General features: G+C 44.7%; 2 protein-coding genes across 6 annotated transcripts in view; both read left to right on the forward strand.

Moving 5' to 3' along the window:
* The window catches only part of CUNH17orf53 (chromosome unknown C17orf53 homolog), a 28863-nt gene extending 17294 nt beyond the window's left edge, over positions 1 to 11569 (forward strand). For 2 of the 3 annotated variants that reach the window (XM_027873407.1, XM_027873408.1), the window contains 4 exons: positions 6131 to 6216; positions 6725 to 6850; positions 8590 to 8737; positions 9527 to 11569. In XM_027873407.1, the coding sequence (XP_027729208.1) occupies positions 6131 to 6216; positions 6725 to 6850; positions 8590 to 8737; positions 9527 to 9591 (425 nt within the window). In that variant the 3' untranslated portion in view covers positions 9592 to 11569. Of the gene's footprint in view, positions 1 to 6130; positions 6217 to 6724; positions 6851 to 8543; positions 8738 to 9526 lie in introns of those variants that run through there. The other variant, XM_027873409.1, reaches the window with a different exon arrangement.
* ASB16 (ankyrin repeat and SOCS box containing 16) lies at positions 9681 to 17139 on the forward strand. Of its 3 annotated transcripts, none has more exons than XM_027873411.1 (6): positions 9681 to 9769; positions 12652 to 14009; positions 14455 to 14722; positions 15195 to 15681; positions 16250 to 16363; positions 16750 to 17139. In XM_027873411.1, exons 2-6 carry the CDS (start codon positions 13709 to 13711, stop codon positions 16933 to 16935), a joined length of 1356 nt encoding a protein of 451 aa, XP_027729212.1. In that variant the 5' UTR covers positions 9681 to 9769; positions 12652 to 13708; the 3' UTR covers positions 16936 to 17139. The 3 variants fall into 3 exon arrangements, with proteins under 3 accessions (XP_027729212.1, XP_027729214.1, XP_027729213.1); XM_027873413.1 differs by having other exon boundaries at positions 9687 to 9769; positions 13766 to 14009; XM_027873412.1 differs by having other exon boundaries at positions 9692 to 9769; positions 13708 to 14009.
* Positions 17140 to 17565: the final 426 nt, after the last annotated feature.

Below are 17565 nucleotides of genomic sequence, written 5' to 3' on the forward strand. Positions count from 1 at the left end.
CACCAAGTTCTTGCTTTGGACATGTTGAATTTGAGATGTGTATGGGATATCCAGTTGGACATGTCCAAGACGCCATTTGTGGCGTAGGCCTGGTGTTCATAAGAGACCAGGGCTGGATTTATAGATTGATGAGTCATCTGCATAAAGGCGTTAATTGAATGCGTGGTGACTAATAAAGTCACTGAATGAGATGAAGTAGTGAGAAAAGAGAAGAAGGCCAAGGGCAGAACCTCGGGATACATCCACAGTTAGCAGGCATAATGAAGATGTCAGATTAACCAAGGACTGTCTTGTCTTACAGTTAGGAGACCGCAAAAAACCCAGAGAAGAGAGAGTATCCAGGAGGAAATGAAGAGGCTAACAGTATCTAGTACTTCAGGAGGAAGTGCTTTTAAGAAGATAAGAGGAGCAGCTAGGTGGCGCAGTGGATAGAGCACCGGCCCTGAAATCAGGAGGACCTGAGTTCAAATGTGGCCTCAGACCAAACATTTGACACTTACTAGCTGTGTGACCCTGGGCAAGTCACTTAAACCCAATTGCCTTAAAAAAAAAAAAAGATGAGAACTGAGAAGATACCATTAAAATTTGGTGATTGAGAGATTATTGGTAATTTTGGAAAAAAGCAATTTTTGTTGAGTAAGGTCAGAAGCAAGAGAGTAGGGGATTAAGAGTTGAGGAAAGGAAGTGGGGATAGCAATTATAGACAGCTTTCTCAAGGAGTCTGGCTGAGAAAGGGAAGAAATATATAGGATGATAGTGAGGTGTTTTGTTTTTAAGGATTGAGGAGTCGGGCTTTTTTGTAGGCAGCAGGAAAAGAACAACTAGAGAAAGACTGAAGATTGAGAGAGATGATAATGAGGGCAGTCTGCTAGAAAAGATGGAAAGGATGGGCTCAAGGGTACATTAAAAAGAGCTTCCTTTCCTTTCTCTTTCAGATGAGGAAAAGAAAGAGAGTTCTTAGCAATTAGCTTCAATTTATTTTTGGTAAAAGTATGTCTAGGACCTCAGCTTAGAGGGTAAGGAGAGGGGATCCTTTTGAAGGCTTAAGAAGAGAAGGTTTGAAATGGCTGCTGTGGAAAGAAGGCTAGAGAAGTGATTAGAGATGAGTAAAAGGACTGCCTTGCTGCAGTGAAAGCCCAGCTGAGATCAGAGAATAGAAATTTGTAGTGGACCCAGTTGATAAGATTCTGAGACTTTCTTCAGTTCAGTATGTGAATAAGAATGTAGAAGGTGGTTGGTGGGAATAATCCAGGGTTGGGATTTGGCAATTGAACTAATTAACAAAAGATTTGAGAGTAGAGGACTTTGTAGAATTGAATTGTTTCACTAAGGAGCTAAGATTGGGAAGAGTATGTTGGCCGAGCAGGGTGACCTGGCAAAATACTAAGGGGGTGTATAGGTTTGGAGGAGTAAAGGCAGGGGAAGAAATAGAATGATAGGAGATTGTGATCAGATGAAAGAAATTCAGTGTTCTTGAACATGAGTGGAGAGAATTTAGACGTGATTGCAAGATCAAGGGTATGACCCTCTCTGTGTTTTCCCTGAGGTGGAGTAGAGAAGGAGGTTATGGGAGCAGAGTAGATTGAGGAACCTGGAGGTTGGAGTTTTTCAGGGAGCTTCAACATATATGCCTAAATCCTGTAGAATGAGAGTGAAAGGGAAACTGTGAGGTGATGAACTCTTTAAAAAGGAGGGAGAATGTCCTGGCTCACGGCAGAAGGGACTTCATCGTCTATTTAGTGCATAAAAGGAATCCCCACTATAACATACCTGACCAATGGTCCTCTGATCTCTGCTTGAAGACCTCCAAGGCAGGGAACCCACCATCTTTCGAGGAAGCTCATTCCACTTTGGAGCAGCTCTAATTGTTAGAAAAATGTGAGGCATTTCATATTATGACAAGTCATAGCTGACCTGGAAAACAGGTTGCGGGGAAAAAAATGTATCATTGGCTACCAGAAATGCCATAACAAAAAAAAAAAAGAGCCTAGACATCATATTTCAAGAAATCTCAAAAGAAAATTACCCAGATCTATTAGAACCAGAGGGCATAGTGGAAATAGAAAGAAGCCACTGGTTATCTCCTGAAAGAAATTTCAAACTGAAAACTCTTAGGAACATCATAGCAAAATCCAGAATTTCCAGGTTAAGGAAAATTTACTGCAAATAGCCAGAAAGAAAAAATTCAAGTGCTGAGGAGCCTCTGTCTAAATTACATATGATTTAGTAGTCACCACTATTAAAGGAGCATAGAGTTTTGAATGTGATATTCCAGAACACAAAGGATATAGGCCAACATCCAAGAGTGACGGGGAAATCAGAAAAACTGAGTATAATCCTACAGGGGGAAAAATGGATCTTTAATGATACAGAAGACTTCCATGTATTCCTGATGAAAATAACAGAGCTCATAGATATTTTGAACTTCAAACACAGGAGTTAAGAGAAACATAAAAAGATACACATGAATGAACAAAGGATTAACCAAGAATAAATTACTTGCATTCTAATATGGGAAGATAATACATGTCCCCTCTGAACCCTATTGTTATTAGGGGTCATAGAGGGAGTCTTATTAGATAAGGCCTGGGAATAGTTCTATTTATGTCTTGATTATCTTAAGAACTGAATGGAAGAAAGGGGGGAAGGAAGGAAGCATTAGGGAAAATCATCTCACATAATTAGAGAGACAGACAAGAAGGAGGAGTTGGAGTGGAGAGGCTTGAAACTTGGACTTTACTCTCATTTGAACTCATCAAAGGAGAGAAGAATAAATAGAGTTGGGTACAGCAAAATAATTTATTCAATGGAGAAATAGGGAAAAGAGAGAAGGGAGAATTGGAGTATAGATTAAGGGAGGGATTAGGCTTAAGCAAAACAAACTAAAGATGTCCAAAAATATTTATACCTCTTTTTGAGGTGGCAAAGAATCGGAGACTGAGGGGCTTTCCATCAATTGGAGAATGGCTGAACAAGTTATGGTGTATGAATGTGATAGAATTATAGTATATAAATTGCTCTGTAAGAAATGATGAAGGGAATGGTTTTAGAGAAACCTGGGAAGACCTGTATGAACTGATGCAAATTGAAGTGAACAGAACCAGGAGAACAATTTATATGATGACAACATCATGATAAAAGCTAACAACTTTGAAAGAATTAGGAACTCTGATCAGTGTAACAACCAATCACAATTCCAGATGACTCATGATGAAATACACCACCCACCTCCTAATGGAGAGGTGAAGGACTCACAGTGCAGAATGAGACATAATTTTTGGATTTGGCCAATGTAGAAGTTTGTTTCACTTAACTATACATGATTATAACAGAAGTTTTGTTTTTCTTTTGTTCTCATTGTGGGATAAGGGGAAACTGAGGTGGGAAAGAGAGAAGACTGATTTTTGCTGATTGAAAAACATAAAATATAATTTGAAAATAAATAAGAGCTCTACCCTTCTTAATACAGCCCAAGATCACATTCACTTTTTTGGCTGCTATATCATACTACTGACTCATAGCTTGCAGTCCACAAAAACTCCTAGATCCTTTCAGAACAACTGCTACTCAACCACACTTCCCCCATCTTATACTTGTGAAGTTGATTATTTTGTACCCAAGTGCAAGACTTTATATTAATCTTTTTTTAATTTCATCTTATTAGATTCAGTACCAAAGCCCCAGCCTGGGGAAATCCTGTCGGATCCTGTCATCCAGTGATCTCCCAGCTTTGGGTTATTTCAGATTTGAGGAGCATATCATATCTGCTTTTATCTTAAGTCATTGATAAAAATGTTAAATAGCATAGGGCCAACCACAGATCCCTGGAGTACTCCACTGGAGACCTCTTGCTACACCAACATTGAACCATTAGCTGCTACTCTTTGAGGCCATCCGACAAGTTCTGAATCTGATTGCATTACCATCTATATTCTTCTCCACAAAAATAGTATGTGATACTGTACCTCATCAAATGCTTTGTTAAAATCTAAGTAAACTATAGCTATAGCATTTCCCCTCATCTGCTAATTTGTAATCCTGTTAAAAAATGAAAAGGTTAGTCTTACATGACCTGTTCTTTTTCTATCTATCTATCTATCTATCTAATTTCCCTCACCCCAATTACATGTAAAAACAATTTTTGATATTTGTTGAGTTTTTTTTTTTTTCAGTTTTGAGTTCCAAATTCTATCCGTCTGTCTGTCCCCTCCCTCCTCCCTGAGACAGTAAGCAATCTGATATGGGTATGGTTGTGTAATCACGTAAAACATGACCTGTGTTTAATGATGCTAAACTAGTTCTTTGTAATCACCATTTTCCCTTCTAGATTTTTGCCTACTATATTTTTCATGGTCTGTGCTAGAATTTTCCTGAAATCAAAGTCAGCCTCTCTGGCCTATATTTTTCAGGCTCTGTTCTCTTCCCTTCTGAAAATAAGAACATCAACATTTGCCCTTCTTGAACCTTGTGGTACTGTTCCTATTTTCTGTGATCTTTCAGGTGCCATTGGTCCTGGCTTAGCAATCCCATCAGCTAGTGCTTTCAGGTCCTGAATCATTCATCTGGGCCAGGTGACTTGAATTCATCAAGGGCAGCTCAGTGTTTTCTTCCTATCGCCTTACTTACCTTAGGCATTACCACCTTGTTAGTCCTTCTTTGTTCTGTTATTTCCAGTGTGTGCAGTTCATTCTCTTTTGCAGAGAAGATAGAAACAAGGTAAGAAAGAAGGAGCTTTGCCATTTCTCCATTGTCACATATCATCCCATCTGCTCCAAGCAAAGCTCCTATCCCTTCCATGGTTCTCTTTTTCTCCCCAGTTTGACCTTTTAAAGAGCCCTTTTTTGTTCCCAGCTTCCCTCCCTAGTCTCAAATTGTTTTGAGATGTGACATTCCAGGCATTATTTTTAAAGCATTGTGCTGTGCTCCTATAGCATCCTGTTATCTGGCCTTGCTTCCATATTCTGTACATTTTTCTTAAATTTAAGTTGGTTGGTAAGTTCCCTGTACATTCACATAATTTCCTCAGACAAATCCCATTTTTTTCCCCTCGTGGGATTGTTTCTTTTTATGGTTTCAGAATTTCATTCTTAAGCATCTCGCTTCCCTTCTGTGGTGACTGCCTCTGAAGCATTATAGTCCATGGCATCCTCTCTGTTTTTGCCCCAACTTGTGCTGTCCCCTGCCCCCATCTTGGAGTAGTTTCCATGAGAGAAGGTTATGGAGAAAGCAGGAGAATATAGAGAAGGGCTTTTAGCCAATAACAAGAGGGAAAAAGTGTAGATGGCTTGGGACTAGTGAGGCAGGTGGAACTGGGAGAGGGAAAATTTGGGGGAATTTGGAGAAAATTTGAAGTCATACAATCTCTAGGCCCAACTACTAGTCTAGATTCTACTTCTGGGATGCAAGGGAAACAGGATTAAAGACAAGGAGAAACACGAAAGATCAGGAAGTAGATCATGAAGAAGTAAACTAAGGAAGGAGAAGGTGGATGACATGATAAAAAAGCTAAGTTAGAGGATTAAACAAATTAGTAGAGTGGTGGGTAGAGCAAATTGGGGAAGCACATAGGAAATCTGATGTAAGGTTGGAGAGAGGAGCTTTTCTTGGGTAGTCTGAAATTCCATTTCACTGGGAAAGGAGAATGAGAGAGGGTGCCAGTTGGCATCATAGGAGATGTGAGTCCAGGCACAGTGTCAGTGGATGGGAGGAACCTGTTGAGTCTACTCATGTGGTGAGTAGGAGATTCTCTTTGGTCTCACCTCATGGTCTCCCTCTCTACAGGGTGTGGGCCCCTGAAAGAGGTGCATATGCCTGCTTTAACATAACAATTCCTACCATAAATATCCCCACTTCTATCAAATTATTATTTCTGGTGTTTTAAGATTTCTTATTGCCTTGGTCAACCTCATCTGGATAAACTCTAGCTTCTCCATGTCTCTCTTAAAATTTGGCACCTAAAACTGAATATACGACTTTAAAAGTGTTACTACTGTATTCATTGTCCCATTGATCCTAGGAGGTTAGCAAAAGGAGGAGGCTAGGCTGCAGCTGCCACTCCATCTGTGGCTATGACTGGGTCTGGGTCTGAGTCTGGGTTACCTGTCTTATCTGCCTTTCTGGCCTGTTGCAGGAGAGATGCAAGGTACAGTGCACCGGCTGCTGTTGGAGGAAAGACAGAATGAGCTGAAGACTGGCTCTGTCTTGCTGCTGAAACAGGTAAAGGAGTCAGAGAGCTGGCTTTAGAGATCCTCCCAGATCACAGGAGTACATTGATTAGTGCTTTAAAGCTTGAAAAATGCTTCACCCATGTTGTTCTGTCCCAGGGCTGTGACTCCCATATCATGGCTTAGCTGGCTGCATTTTCTCCCAGAACCCAAGCAGGGATAGGACCGTCCTGTGGCCAGACTTTGAGCACTTATCCTGCAGCTTTGGGCCACTTAGTGAAGAGCTGACCTTGAGAGAGTGCTTTAAAGTTTGCAGAGTGCTGCCTCTCCATTATCTCATATGGTATCCTGTTTCTACGGAGCTAGCTCCTGTTCTGTTGGTGTTGGTTCTTTCTCCATAGTGCTGGGGTGAGGCAGGGAGAGGGACTTGGGTCAAGGTGTAAAGATTTCTGTGTGACCTTGGTGTAGAGCAGTCAGAATCTTATGTCCAGATGGGTGCCACTCAGAGAGTCTAGCTTTGAGTACCTATGGAACTGTGACCATCTTCTCCTGTTCCTCAGATTGGAGTATTCTCCCCCTCACTCCGCAATCACTACCTCAATGTGACACCCAACAACCTGGTTCAGATTTACAGCCCAGATTCGGAAGACGGGAGAGTCCCCAGAAGCTCTCAGCCCCTTGCCAAGGTAAGAGGGTCTTCAAAGACTGGGCAGTTGGGAGAAGACAAGGATCTTTCTTTTTTCCTCTTCTTTCCTCCCACTTCCTTTCATTTTGTCTTCTAACCTGTTTTCTTCCTTAGTATCTCTGCTTCCCAGAGAGGCTAACACTGGGGAGCAGTGTTCTTACAGTAAAGGGACTCCTTTTTCCCCAGGTCCCCACTGCTGACAGGGTAGTAAGGTGAGCATAGTGAGTGTCTACGTGAACAGGCTAGGTTCCCAGTGATCTTCAGGTATCTTATTGAAGACTCCAGAGTTTGAGGTGCTGAGAATCACTGTAAATTTAACTAAGGATTGGGGTCCTCAGGGTGGAAAAGGTTGGGGAGAGCCACAGAGCTTGCAGAGCCAGGCAGTAGGCCAGCTAACCCAATGTGTTATAATAAACTCACTCTTTTTTGCCACTGCAGTCTTGGAGAAGGGGGAGGATATGGGACTTTGAGGACTTTGGGGTTGAAAATGGAGAAACTTCGGCCCAGGACATTGTGTTATTGCAGCTGTGCTGAGAACGTGGTCCTTTGGATGCTCTGGGGCATTAGGCATGACCCTTTCTTTCCCTACCCCCTGTATACTGTACTTAAACCTCCCTGCTTCTTATCCTAGGTTTGTGTTGGGTTCAACAATATATTGCTTTGGCAGTGCCCTATTGTCTTTGGACTTGCCTTAGTGTAGTGGGCTGAGGGTCAGAAAACCTGAGTTCTAGTTCTAACTTTACCACTAATTAGTTATGTGGTCTCAGACAGGCCTTGCCAGCTGAAATTTCTCCCTGTATTACGTAAGGGAGATCTTGGGAGCCCATAGATGACCATAGATTTAGTAACAACAACAATAATGATGATGATATCTAACATATGGCATTTACTATGTACCAGGCACTGTGCTAAGCACTTAACAATTATTATCCTAATTGATCCTCACAATAACCCTGGGAGGTAGGTGCTATTATTCCCATTTTACAAATGAGGAAACTAAAGTAGACAGAGGTGAAGTGACTCACTTAGAGTCACACAGCTGGTAAGTGTCTGAGGCAGGATTTGAACCTTAGTCTCCTCTGACTTCAGGCCTAGCAATGTTTTATCCACTGTGCCACCTCTCTCAGGGCTCTGACAGCCCTGATATTCTATCTGTGATTATATCTCAGTTTTTCTGATTTTTTTTCCCTTTCTCAAAGAACCAAACCATGTACTCTTGATTTGTTGTGTATAGATAAGTCACTTCTTACATTATCTACCACTAATGTTTTAGGAAATTTGTTTTTGTTTTTTTTTAAATTGATATGTTTTCCACGGTCCCCTTACTCCATCTTACAAAATGCATTCCCTAAAAAGGAAAGTAACCCAGTCTGATAGTGTGATTTCCATGGCTGCTTATTAATCCTAGGCCAGTTTCTCCAGAAGTGTGCCATCAGCCAGTGTGTGGTCAGGGAATTCAAATGCCCTTTAATATCAACCCATTCAGACAGAATTGGGAAGGTCAGTTTGATACCCAAAACTCACAGACGTTTCAACATGAAACAAATGGCTTTTTGGATTATTGGGTATTTTGGGTAATTTCTGCTATAGCTTATTTCCATTAGCAATATGACCAAAACTTGGCTGTATTTGCTTGAGCTTAAAAGCTTGTTTGGGCAAGTGTGCCCCCTGACACCCCCCCCCCCCCAACGAAGGCTGGAAGACTCCAGATCCTGTCTTCAGTTCTTCGGGCGTTTTCAGATTTCCAGACATCTCCAGTCAGAATCTCTGTCTCAGCCTTCTGCCCCTGAGAGCTCCTTTAGTGCTCTTCATTGTGATGGGAAACCAGGAGAGGAACATAGGACAGCCCGAGTGGAGGCTGCCTCCAGAGAAGAGCTTCCTGAAGCAGGTAAGAAAGTGAGCCTCTGTCCAGCAGAAGAGACACTCTTACTGCTGCTCTTTCATAAAGAACGACCCAGCCAGGCTCTTGACTGTTGCCAGTTTTGTCCTTCTGTCTTTGGAGCTTTGGATCTTCCAAAATCCCACCTGGTGAGTCTGGTGTTGCAGGCCACCTGACTATGAAGAGGATAGCACTCTGTGATGGGGGGTAGGACTTGGGGAATTCTAAGTGATTATTGGGGTGTTTAAAGCAGTGATTCTACCTCTAGCTTTGATTACTGGCAGTAGTGAATGGAACTCTTATCAGTGTAACCATAGGCATGTTATTTAACCTTTCAAGTCCTCACTTTTCCCAGCTATATAATGGCAGTAATAATGCCGGCATTACCTACCCCATGGTTGTTATTGGGAGAGTGCTTTGTAAAACTTAAAGGACTATTGGAATGTGTGATGGTGTTTGATATGTGTATGTGGGTGCTCTAAAGTTTGCAGCATACTTGGCATACGTTATTTTATTGAAGCCCACAAAAAAAGGGTAACTTTACATGGAGGGATAGGAATACCCCAGGACTAGGGGTGGGATACTTCCACAGAAGAAGCTGGGTACATCTAAAGGCCAGTCAACTGCAATGCCTGGGGGCATCTTTATCCAATTCCACAAAAGGACCATTATATAGGTTCCCCACTAGGGTATCAGAGAGTGAGGACAAGTAATCCCCAGGGATTGCTGTGCCTCCACTGTCTGTTTGCATCTGTAACTGAGCTAATTACTCTCACCCTTCCCTTTTGTGCTATGCAGATGATCTGGATGGGCTTCTCGGTGAGCTGCCTGAGGACTTCTTCTCTGAGGACAGTGGCTGGTGAAGTAGGACCACAAGGAGCTGGCATTGTCTTGTTTATTGCAAGTCTGACATGGACATGTCTAACCTTGTGAAAGAGTGGATGAAGGCAGTGCTGTGTTCTTGCCTTAGCAAATAACCTAGTGAACATGTCAGCTGCCCTTCCACTGCCAGTTTCCAAGAGAGCTCTCCTTATCTTCCAGGTCAGAGCATCTCCCTCTTAACAGTTTCTGTCCTTGGAGACAGTGGGGGTTTGATCTGGAATCCAACCTGGCCCCAGAAAGCATCAGTTTCAATTGTAGACTTGTTTCCTGGTCCTCTTATCGCTTTGGTCTCCATTCTTTGGATAGTTGGACAGACAGGAACAAATAGGGACATGTTCCCCTAGAATCTGGGCTTAGAACTTACGTATGCTTCCATCACCACCCCACCTGGGGTTAAATTATCAGTTCATTTTCCCTCAGAACCATGTATATTCTGCTAATATCATCCTTCCCCTGAAAAACTACGTCACTTAAGCCTGGATTATTTATTTTCCTCTAAAACAAGGTCTGTGCTAAAGTTACACAGTTTAACTTGTGCAGGAGGCTTTCAGGTTTAGGGTCAAAGAATTAGGGTATTATGCCATATTCTGAAACAAAGTATGGTGCCACTTCGGACTTTAGGCTGTGCTGTTCTCCTGCCAAATTCTCTTGTGACTTCAGCCTCCTTGGCTTCTTTGTGTGTCCTACCCATCTTGATGCTGGAAGCCATAATGTCATTAGGGAGGGCTGAGCACTCTAAACCCAGACAGCCTTCAGAGAAGGGGACACCATGACATTAACTGTTAGTCCTCTAATGTAGTGATTTCAGTACTCCCATGTCAGGCACTGGTCAAGGAGGAGGATGGGACGCAATTCTTTATATTTGTCCCATCCCTAAAATGTCTCAGAGTTAATTACTGCACGTGAGGAAAATAGAGTTGGTTTAACATCTGCTGCTCATTTCCAGAAAAGGAGAGGACCCAAAGAGTTAGGGCCATCTGGGGTTAGGTTTGAATTGCCAACTCGCTCTCAAGGACCACGTTATTTAGGCTTGGGGCCTCTCTCTAAAATGTAACTTCCCCACTTCTAAAATGTATCTCCATTGTGAGGCTAAAAAGAGAAAAGGAAAGGCTATAGGGGATGGGGAGGCAATCAGTCATTTGATAAGCATTTCTTATGTTCCAAGTCTTGGACGCTGTACTACACAGTAAAGAATGAAATAACTCCTGTCATAGGGATCTTACATTCTAAAGTGGAATATTACAAAGTGTACGTGTGTGTGTGTGTGTGTGTGTGTGTCTATTCAGAATAAATAGAAAGTTAATTAATACAAGTAACTAAATGTAATGTTGCTTGGGAGGGAAGACACTGGCAGTTAGAGATATTAAGGAAGGCTTCATGTAGAAGTTGCTGTTTGAACTGGGGGGTTCAAGGAAGTGGAAGATTCTTGGAGTCAAGAAGTGAGGAGGACAGACATTTTAGGCATGAAGAGCAGCCAATGCAAAGCTACAATGGGGTGATAGCCGGAGGGACTGACCCTTGTGTCATAGTTGGCACCTTGGACTGACCTTGATCTACCTTTCTTACATGAATATTTTACTATAAGCTGGATCCCTTTCCTTCCCTCAGCTGCATATACAGCTAACCACTTTTATCTCTGCCAGATCTCCTGTCTGGAATGTCCCTTTTCTTCCTGCCCCAATCCCATCTCTGCCTATCAGGCCTCCATCTAGCTTTCAAGGCCTGGATCAGTCTTGTCTCTGTGAAACTCCCTCAGGTTCTTCTAGCCCACAGGCCTTTCTCTTCTGAACTCTATTTAATACATGTTAAAAGACACAAAGATGGAAAAAAAAATAACTGTAGAGTTTAGAGCTGGAAAGGACTTTAGAAATGTTCTTATTGTACAGAGGAAGAAACTGAGGCCCGTGGATTTGAAGGGATTTATCCAGGTCATGCCAATAAACAGATTCAGGATTCAAATCCATTGCTGTTTTTTCTGTACCATAGTACTTCTCATAAGGCACTTAGCACATTGCACTGTAGTTACTAGAATTATGTGTCTAGGCCTTTCATTTACAGTGTAAACTTGTGGAAAACAGTGATTGTGTCCTTTGTATCTGGCATGGCACCTTGGGACAGAATCTGTGCTCAGTAAATGTTGAATGAAGCAGCCCCTGTAGGTTCATAGTGAAATGGGGGATAGAAAAGAAAATCCTGTTCCACTCAAGTTACTTAGCTCCTCGGAGAGCATGGGAGACGGACAAAGATACCCTGTGGGCGCCATGGTGAGGGTGCCCTTCAGCCCTAAGTGCTCTCTATTGGTCAAGGATGGGGAAGGTGCCAAGAGTAGATCTGGAAGGCCAAGGCACTGTTCCTGTTCCCTTCTCCAACAAGATTCCTGACCCCACTCCCCATACACAATCCACCTTGAGTATTTTGTGCCCCTTCAAGAGAGGAAAGGAGTACACACTACCCACCTTGGCTCCCTCAGCCCCACCCCGCTTTGCTAACTGCTGCAACTAGGCGGTTGGCAGTTTAATTATACAATAATGAGTTCCAATAGGGTTAATCACAGCTGGGTCTATAGAGGTGCCTTTCTCTGATGATCTCCAAGCACTTTCTGGTCATGATCTCATTCTTGCCCAAAATATCTCAGATAGAGGAGAAGGGTAGGATCCTTTACCCATCCACTCACTTCCTTAACTATCTACCCCTACCTGCATGGGACAGGTGGAACCAGAGGTAGGGTGAGATAAGTGGACTGATTGAAGAAAACAGTAAGATGATAGAAGCAAAACAACTTCAAGTGCTCAGGTGTTTAAACCAAAGTAGAATCCGAGTATCCTTATTAAGTGGGGCTTGGGCATGGTGGGGATGGACAGCTGTAATATTAAACACAGCTTTAGCAGGGAAGAAACACTGCAGGCAGAGAGCTCTGCATAAGTTTGAAACAAATAGAGGCCTTTAATCCCCGGACAAGAGCACAGTATGGTGTATCAGAAGGGAGGTGCTCAAAGACCTGAGGCCATGCAACAAGTTCAATTGCCTTTGGGTTTTATCAGGCTCCTGCTATGTCTAGGATGACTGTGAAAGATGCCTCCCTCACCTTAGGAGAACTGGCAGAGGCTGGATCGCTGATCTCCCTACTGACAGTGATGCTGTTTCTTGGTGTCATTCCTCCCTCTAGGGATGTGTAAGTAAAGCTGCCATCCTCATGGGGAGAGATGTTTGCTCTACCACTTCCTTGAATGTTGGAAAGACACCAAGTCCAACCCAAGCAGTAATGCACTCTTAACTATCCCCCCAATAAGTGGTTATCCACTGTCTGCCTGAAGACCTTCTGTTCTACTTTTGGACAGTTGTCTACCTTCCTATAACTTCCCAGGCACCTGGGGGCTCCCAGGGGAGGAGATCAAACTTGCCAGTTTGTGGGGGCTAGGAGCTTGGCTGAGGGAGAGGAGAATGGACTGTTCTTTGGCCCTTTTCAGGCTATTATTTGTCCCCTAGCTTATTGCCTGGGCTAGAGGTAGAATGGAAGAGAAGGAGATAAAGAGTGTGGACAGTGGCTAATTACTGGCCTTCTCCTTTTAAGTCCCTCTGATGAAGGAAACCTCACTAGGTTTTGTACTCTTGTCCTGTGTGGAGGCTGGAGGCATGTCTCCTCTTGCTAACTTTGGTGACTGATTCCATCTCCCTTTACTTCCTTTATCTGTCATTCATCCAAACAACTGATGAATGGAGCCTCCTCTGACTAGGAAGACCCAGGCCACTTGATTTCATTTCCTTCCCCCCAGACTTGGTTTACTTACCCTGGACCTTGCCACTGGGATCCAGAGGGTAGCCTCAGCTGGGACCTTCTGTACATCTCAGTGTGGAAGTAAACATGTTAATAAGACAGCATGGCCTCTGGAGGGGGCTCAGGCCTAAGTTTTTCTCTACTGGGACCATGACACTGCACAAAACCTGTTGATCAGATTGCCAGGGAGGCCTATTTATAGCCTCAGCTGCTCCTGAACAAACAGCTTTGGTAAAGAGGGGCTCCTCAGAGCAGAGATGGTAATGTAGTGTGAGCCTGGTATTGCCTGGGCACCCGCTATCATAAATTGGGTCCATTACAGCATGGCAAGAGAGACTTTCCCCTTCACTTCTTCCACTTTGCGCTCACTTCGTCTGCAGCAAGAATGGCTAGAATGGGAAGATCGGCGCCGGGCAGCTGCCTGGCAGCGCTACAACCGGAGGTGCCCCCCAAGCACCCGGACCCCACTTACCCGGACTCCCTGCTATTGCCGGGATCCAGCTGTCCATAATGCCCTGTTTGTGGGTGATCTGCAACGGATCCAGGCCCTGTTCCAGGATGAAGCAACAGCCAACATGATTGTGGAGACTGTCAGTGACCAGCTGGCATGGTCGGCTGAACTGGGTAAGGGGCATCAAGAATGTGCCTAAGTGGGTAGAAAGAGGAGAATGAAAAGAATGTCATTGGGTAAGAATTTTAGACACTATTCCCTACCCACTGATGGTATTGATACCAAGATGGGGCCTCCTTCTTTCTCCCAATGGAGAATGTTCCCCAGGTTCTTAGGAAATACTGTTCATCTTACTCCTCCCTACCTCTTTTTTTGGTAGAGGAACAACAATGACCTGTGACACCCTGGCCAATGCCCAGTGTTTCATCTGGTATCTTGAGGATTTTCCTAGCCATTTTGGTAGAAGATGCTTCATCCTGTCCACTCGATAGTCCCTTATGTTCTCATGCCCTTTGGGGGAAATAGTTGTGTCCATCCTTTTCCTGCTCCTCCCAGTTTTGTCTTATTCTGCTCATGACCCTATTCAATGGTATGTATCTCTTGCTCCTTCTCCCCCAGGCCTCTGGGTACTGACCCCAAGGACCAAGCAGACGACCCCATTACAAATTCTGGCAGCCCGAGGTTACACCAACTGTGTCCGCTACCTGATCCTGCATGGTGCTGATCCGGATGCCCGAATCGGGGGGCAGACGGCCTTGCATGAGGCCTGTGCCCAGGCCCAGCCAGACTGTGTGAGGTTGCTGCTTGACTTTGGAGCCAATGCTAATGCACTGTCAGAGGAAGGCATGGCTCCCCTCCACCTCTGTACTACCCCTGAGTCTTTACGGTAGGTTCCTTTGAGGCTGAGATGTCACTTGGCATAGAAAAGTTGGATAGTTGTTCAGTTTTATGTTGGTTTTTTTTTTTATTTGATTTCCCTACTAGACTGAAAAACGCACTCTGGGCAAGGACTGTATCTTTATTTTTGTATATATATCTCAGTGCCTTGCAGAAAAGAAGGCAAGTTCTCTTGCTCAGCAGAGCCCCAGATAATCATAGGATGGGAAGGGAATGTTGGCTAAGGGGAATTAGGGAAGTCCAGAGCAAAACTAGGGGAAGAAGCTGGCCAAGGGAGTCCTTGTACAGAAAGATGCTGATAGCTTCTACGTCCACCATACTTTGTAACTCTAAAGACTTTCAAACTAGTTGGATCCTTACTTTATCCTTTATCCTGAGAGATCATGAGGAACAGGTCCAAGGGGCTTAGGACCTCGGAATTGACTCTGGTTTTCCCATCAACCCCCACCCCCACCCCCCAGATGTGCCAAATTACTGCTGGAAATGGGAGCATCCGTGAACCTGGCCTCAAGGGAAAGTAAGGTCACACCCTTGCATGTGGCTGCTGGTCGGGGCTTGGAAGAACACGTAGCCTTGTACCTGCAGTATGGGGCTGATGTGGCCCTGCGTACAGGCCAAGGCGAGACTGCCCTCAACTCAGCCTGTGCTGGGGCTGAAGGGCCAGGACGACAGCACGAAGGGGTAGTCCAGCGGCTCCTGGAGGCAGGGGCAGATCCCCGGGCAGCAGGCCGAAAGCGCCACACCCCACTCCACAATGCCTGTGTCAATGGTTGTGAGCGTCTGGTGGAACTGCTGTTGCATCATGGGGCAAAGGCTGATGCTCCCAATGGGGCTGGACACACACCCATGGACTGTGCTCTACAGGCAGCTGAGGATGCCCCCGACAGGAAGCCTGAGGTCCTCATCTCTGCCCTGCTGGATTATGGGGCTCAGCCGATCCGCCCAGAGGTGATGGAAGACAAAGGAACAGGACAGTGTGGGGGTGGCAGGAGGCAAAGAAGGGAAGGCCAGGGCTGGGGGACATGGAGTATAAGGGTGTGGCTGGATTTTGACCTTTGGGGCCAGATGATGTTGTCAAGAAGAAAGTCAGTCAAAAAAAAAAAGTCAAGGAGAGGACAAAAGAGGAATGTCCTAGAGGTTTTATTACCTTGGTCCTGGTGATGGCTTGTCTTAGCTCCTCCTAGGCCTTTCCTAACTCCTAGTACTTGTTATGTGCCTAATTTGGGATGGAAATAAGGGGGTAGGAATTGAATTGTTTGGGGTCCAGGGGGTAAGGAATAGGGAAAGCAAGTGGAAGCTAGAAGGTTGGGAAACATGCCTTAGTGGAAAAATAAACTGATGCATGGGAAAGGGAAGGGGAAAGTCCTAATCATATCCTACATTCTCCCCACTTAGCCCCTCAAAATAAGGTGGGACTAGACTTAAGGAGATGTGATCTCACCTGGGTCTGGGGAAGGGGAAGATGAGTAGTGCTTCCTTCTAGGGTTCTGTCCTCTTCCTTTCCCTCTTCCCACAGATGTTGAAGCTGTGTGCTTCATCTCCACAAGGCCTGGAAGTCATGCTCAATGCCTACCCTTGTGTCCCACCTAGTGAAAACTGGGCTGAGGCTGTGCCTCCAGAGCTGTGGCAGGTATGTCTTGACAGTGTAGAGGCAGGGAGAAGAGCTAGCAAGTGGTTTTAGCCATGTAAGGCCTACTTGGAGGAGGGAGTTGGGGAGGTGTGTTGGAAAAGGAGGAGGAGGGCCTGCTCAGAAAGGATAAAGTATGAAGAACTGTCTCCATTAGAAGCATCCAGACTCTCATCCTAAGAGCCTAAACAGACCTTTCTTCCTCTCCTGTCCCTATCCTCCACCAATTCCCTAAATCAGTGCTTTCTTTTGTACCTGTTGCCCAGGTACATTTCATAAATCATCCAGGGCCCCTGAGAACCCATCTATCCTTCTAACCTAGACTGTTCCCTAATAGGACAGCTGTGAGGCAAGGATACTGAGTGAAGTAACTTTCTCTCCTGGCTTAGGAGCATGAAGCCTTCTACAACTCAGCCTTCCAAATGGCAAACCAGCCGCGGAGGCTGCAGCACCTGGCAAGACATGCCCTCCGGAGCTGCCTCAGGAATCGCTGTCGCCTTGTTGTATCGCAGCTTCCACTGCCCCCTGCCCTGAAGGACTACATGCTCCTTCGAATTGAGGGGACCATTCAGTGAGCTTGAGTTGGGGTAGGTGCTGGATGCCCAGGGCCTGTTTGTGGCTGTACTACCCACCCTTCTCACTGAGAAGGAGTTCTTGGAGAGCAGTGGTTTTTAGCCTTTTAAGCCCATGGGACCACTCAAATAGAGCAAAGGACATCATGGAAAACCTCCCCCTACCCCCACTTTAAAAAAAAAAAAAAGGCTACAATTAATGGGAAGGACCTCAACAGGAGTTTTTATTAAACGAGCAAATAACATATATGACAAACCTAAGTATGCATGTTGTCATAACAAATGTCACAAGAACAGGGGCACAGATTGCCTGGAGGATCCTCAACAATGACTATTTGTCAAGACAGAACCAGTACTGGTGGGCACCCAGTTCTGGAGGAGAAGCAGGGGATGGGAATCTCGGGGCTTCATTCTTCTGTCTCTTAAATGAAAAGGGCATTGCTTTGGGGTACCACTATATAGAAGCTAGAACCCAAAGTATTTCCTGCCCTCTGTCACCTCATGGATAGCAGCAGTTGACAAATGAGTGACCAGTGTCATTTACTCTTCAGTCTTGCTGCTCCCTTAGCCTCTTACGGTTCCTCCATCTTCCTTTTCCCTTGGGTCCCAATCAGGGAACATGGCTTGTAGCAG

This window comes from Vombatus ursinus, unplaced genomic scaffold (assembly GCF_900497805.2).
Source record: "Vombatus ursinus unplaced genomic scaffold, bare-nosed wombat genome assembly UNPS02014801.1, whole genome shotgun sequence".
Classification (NCBI taxonomy): Eukaryota; Metazoa; Chordata; class Mammalia; order Diprotodontia; family Vombatidae; genus Vombatus; species Vombatus ursinus.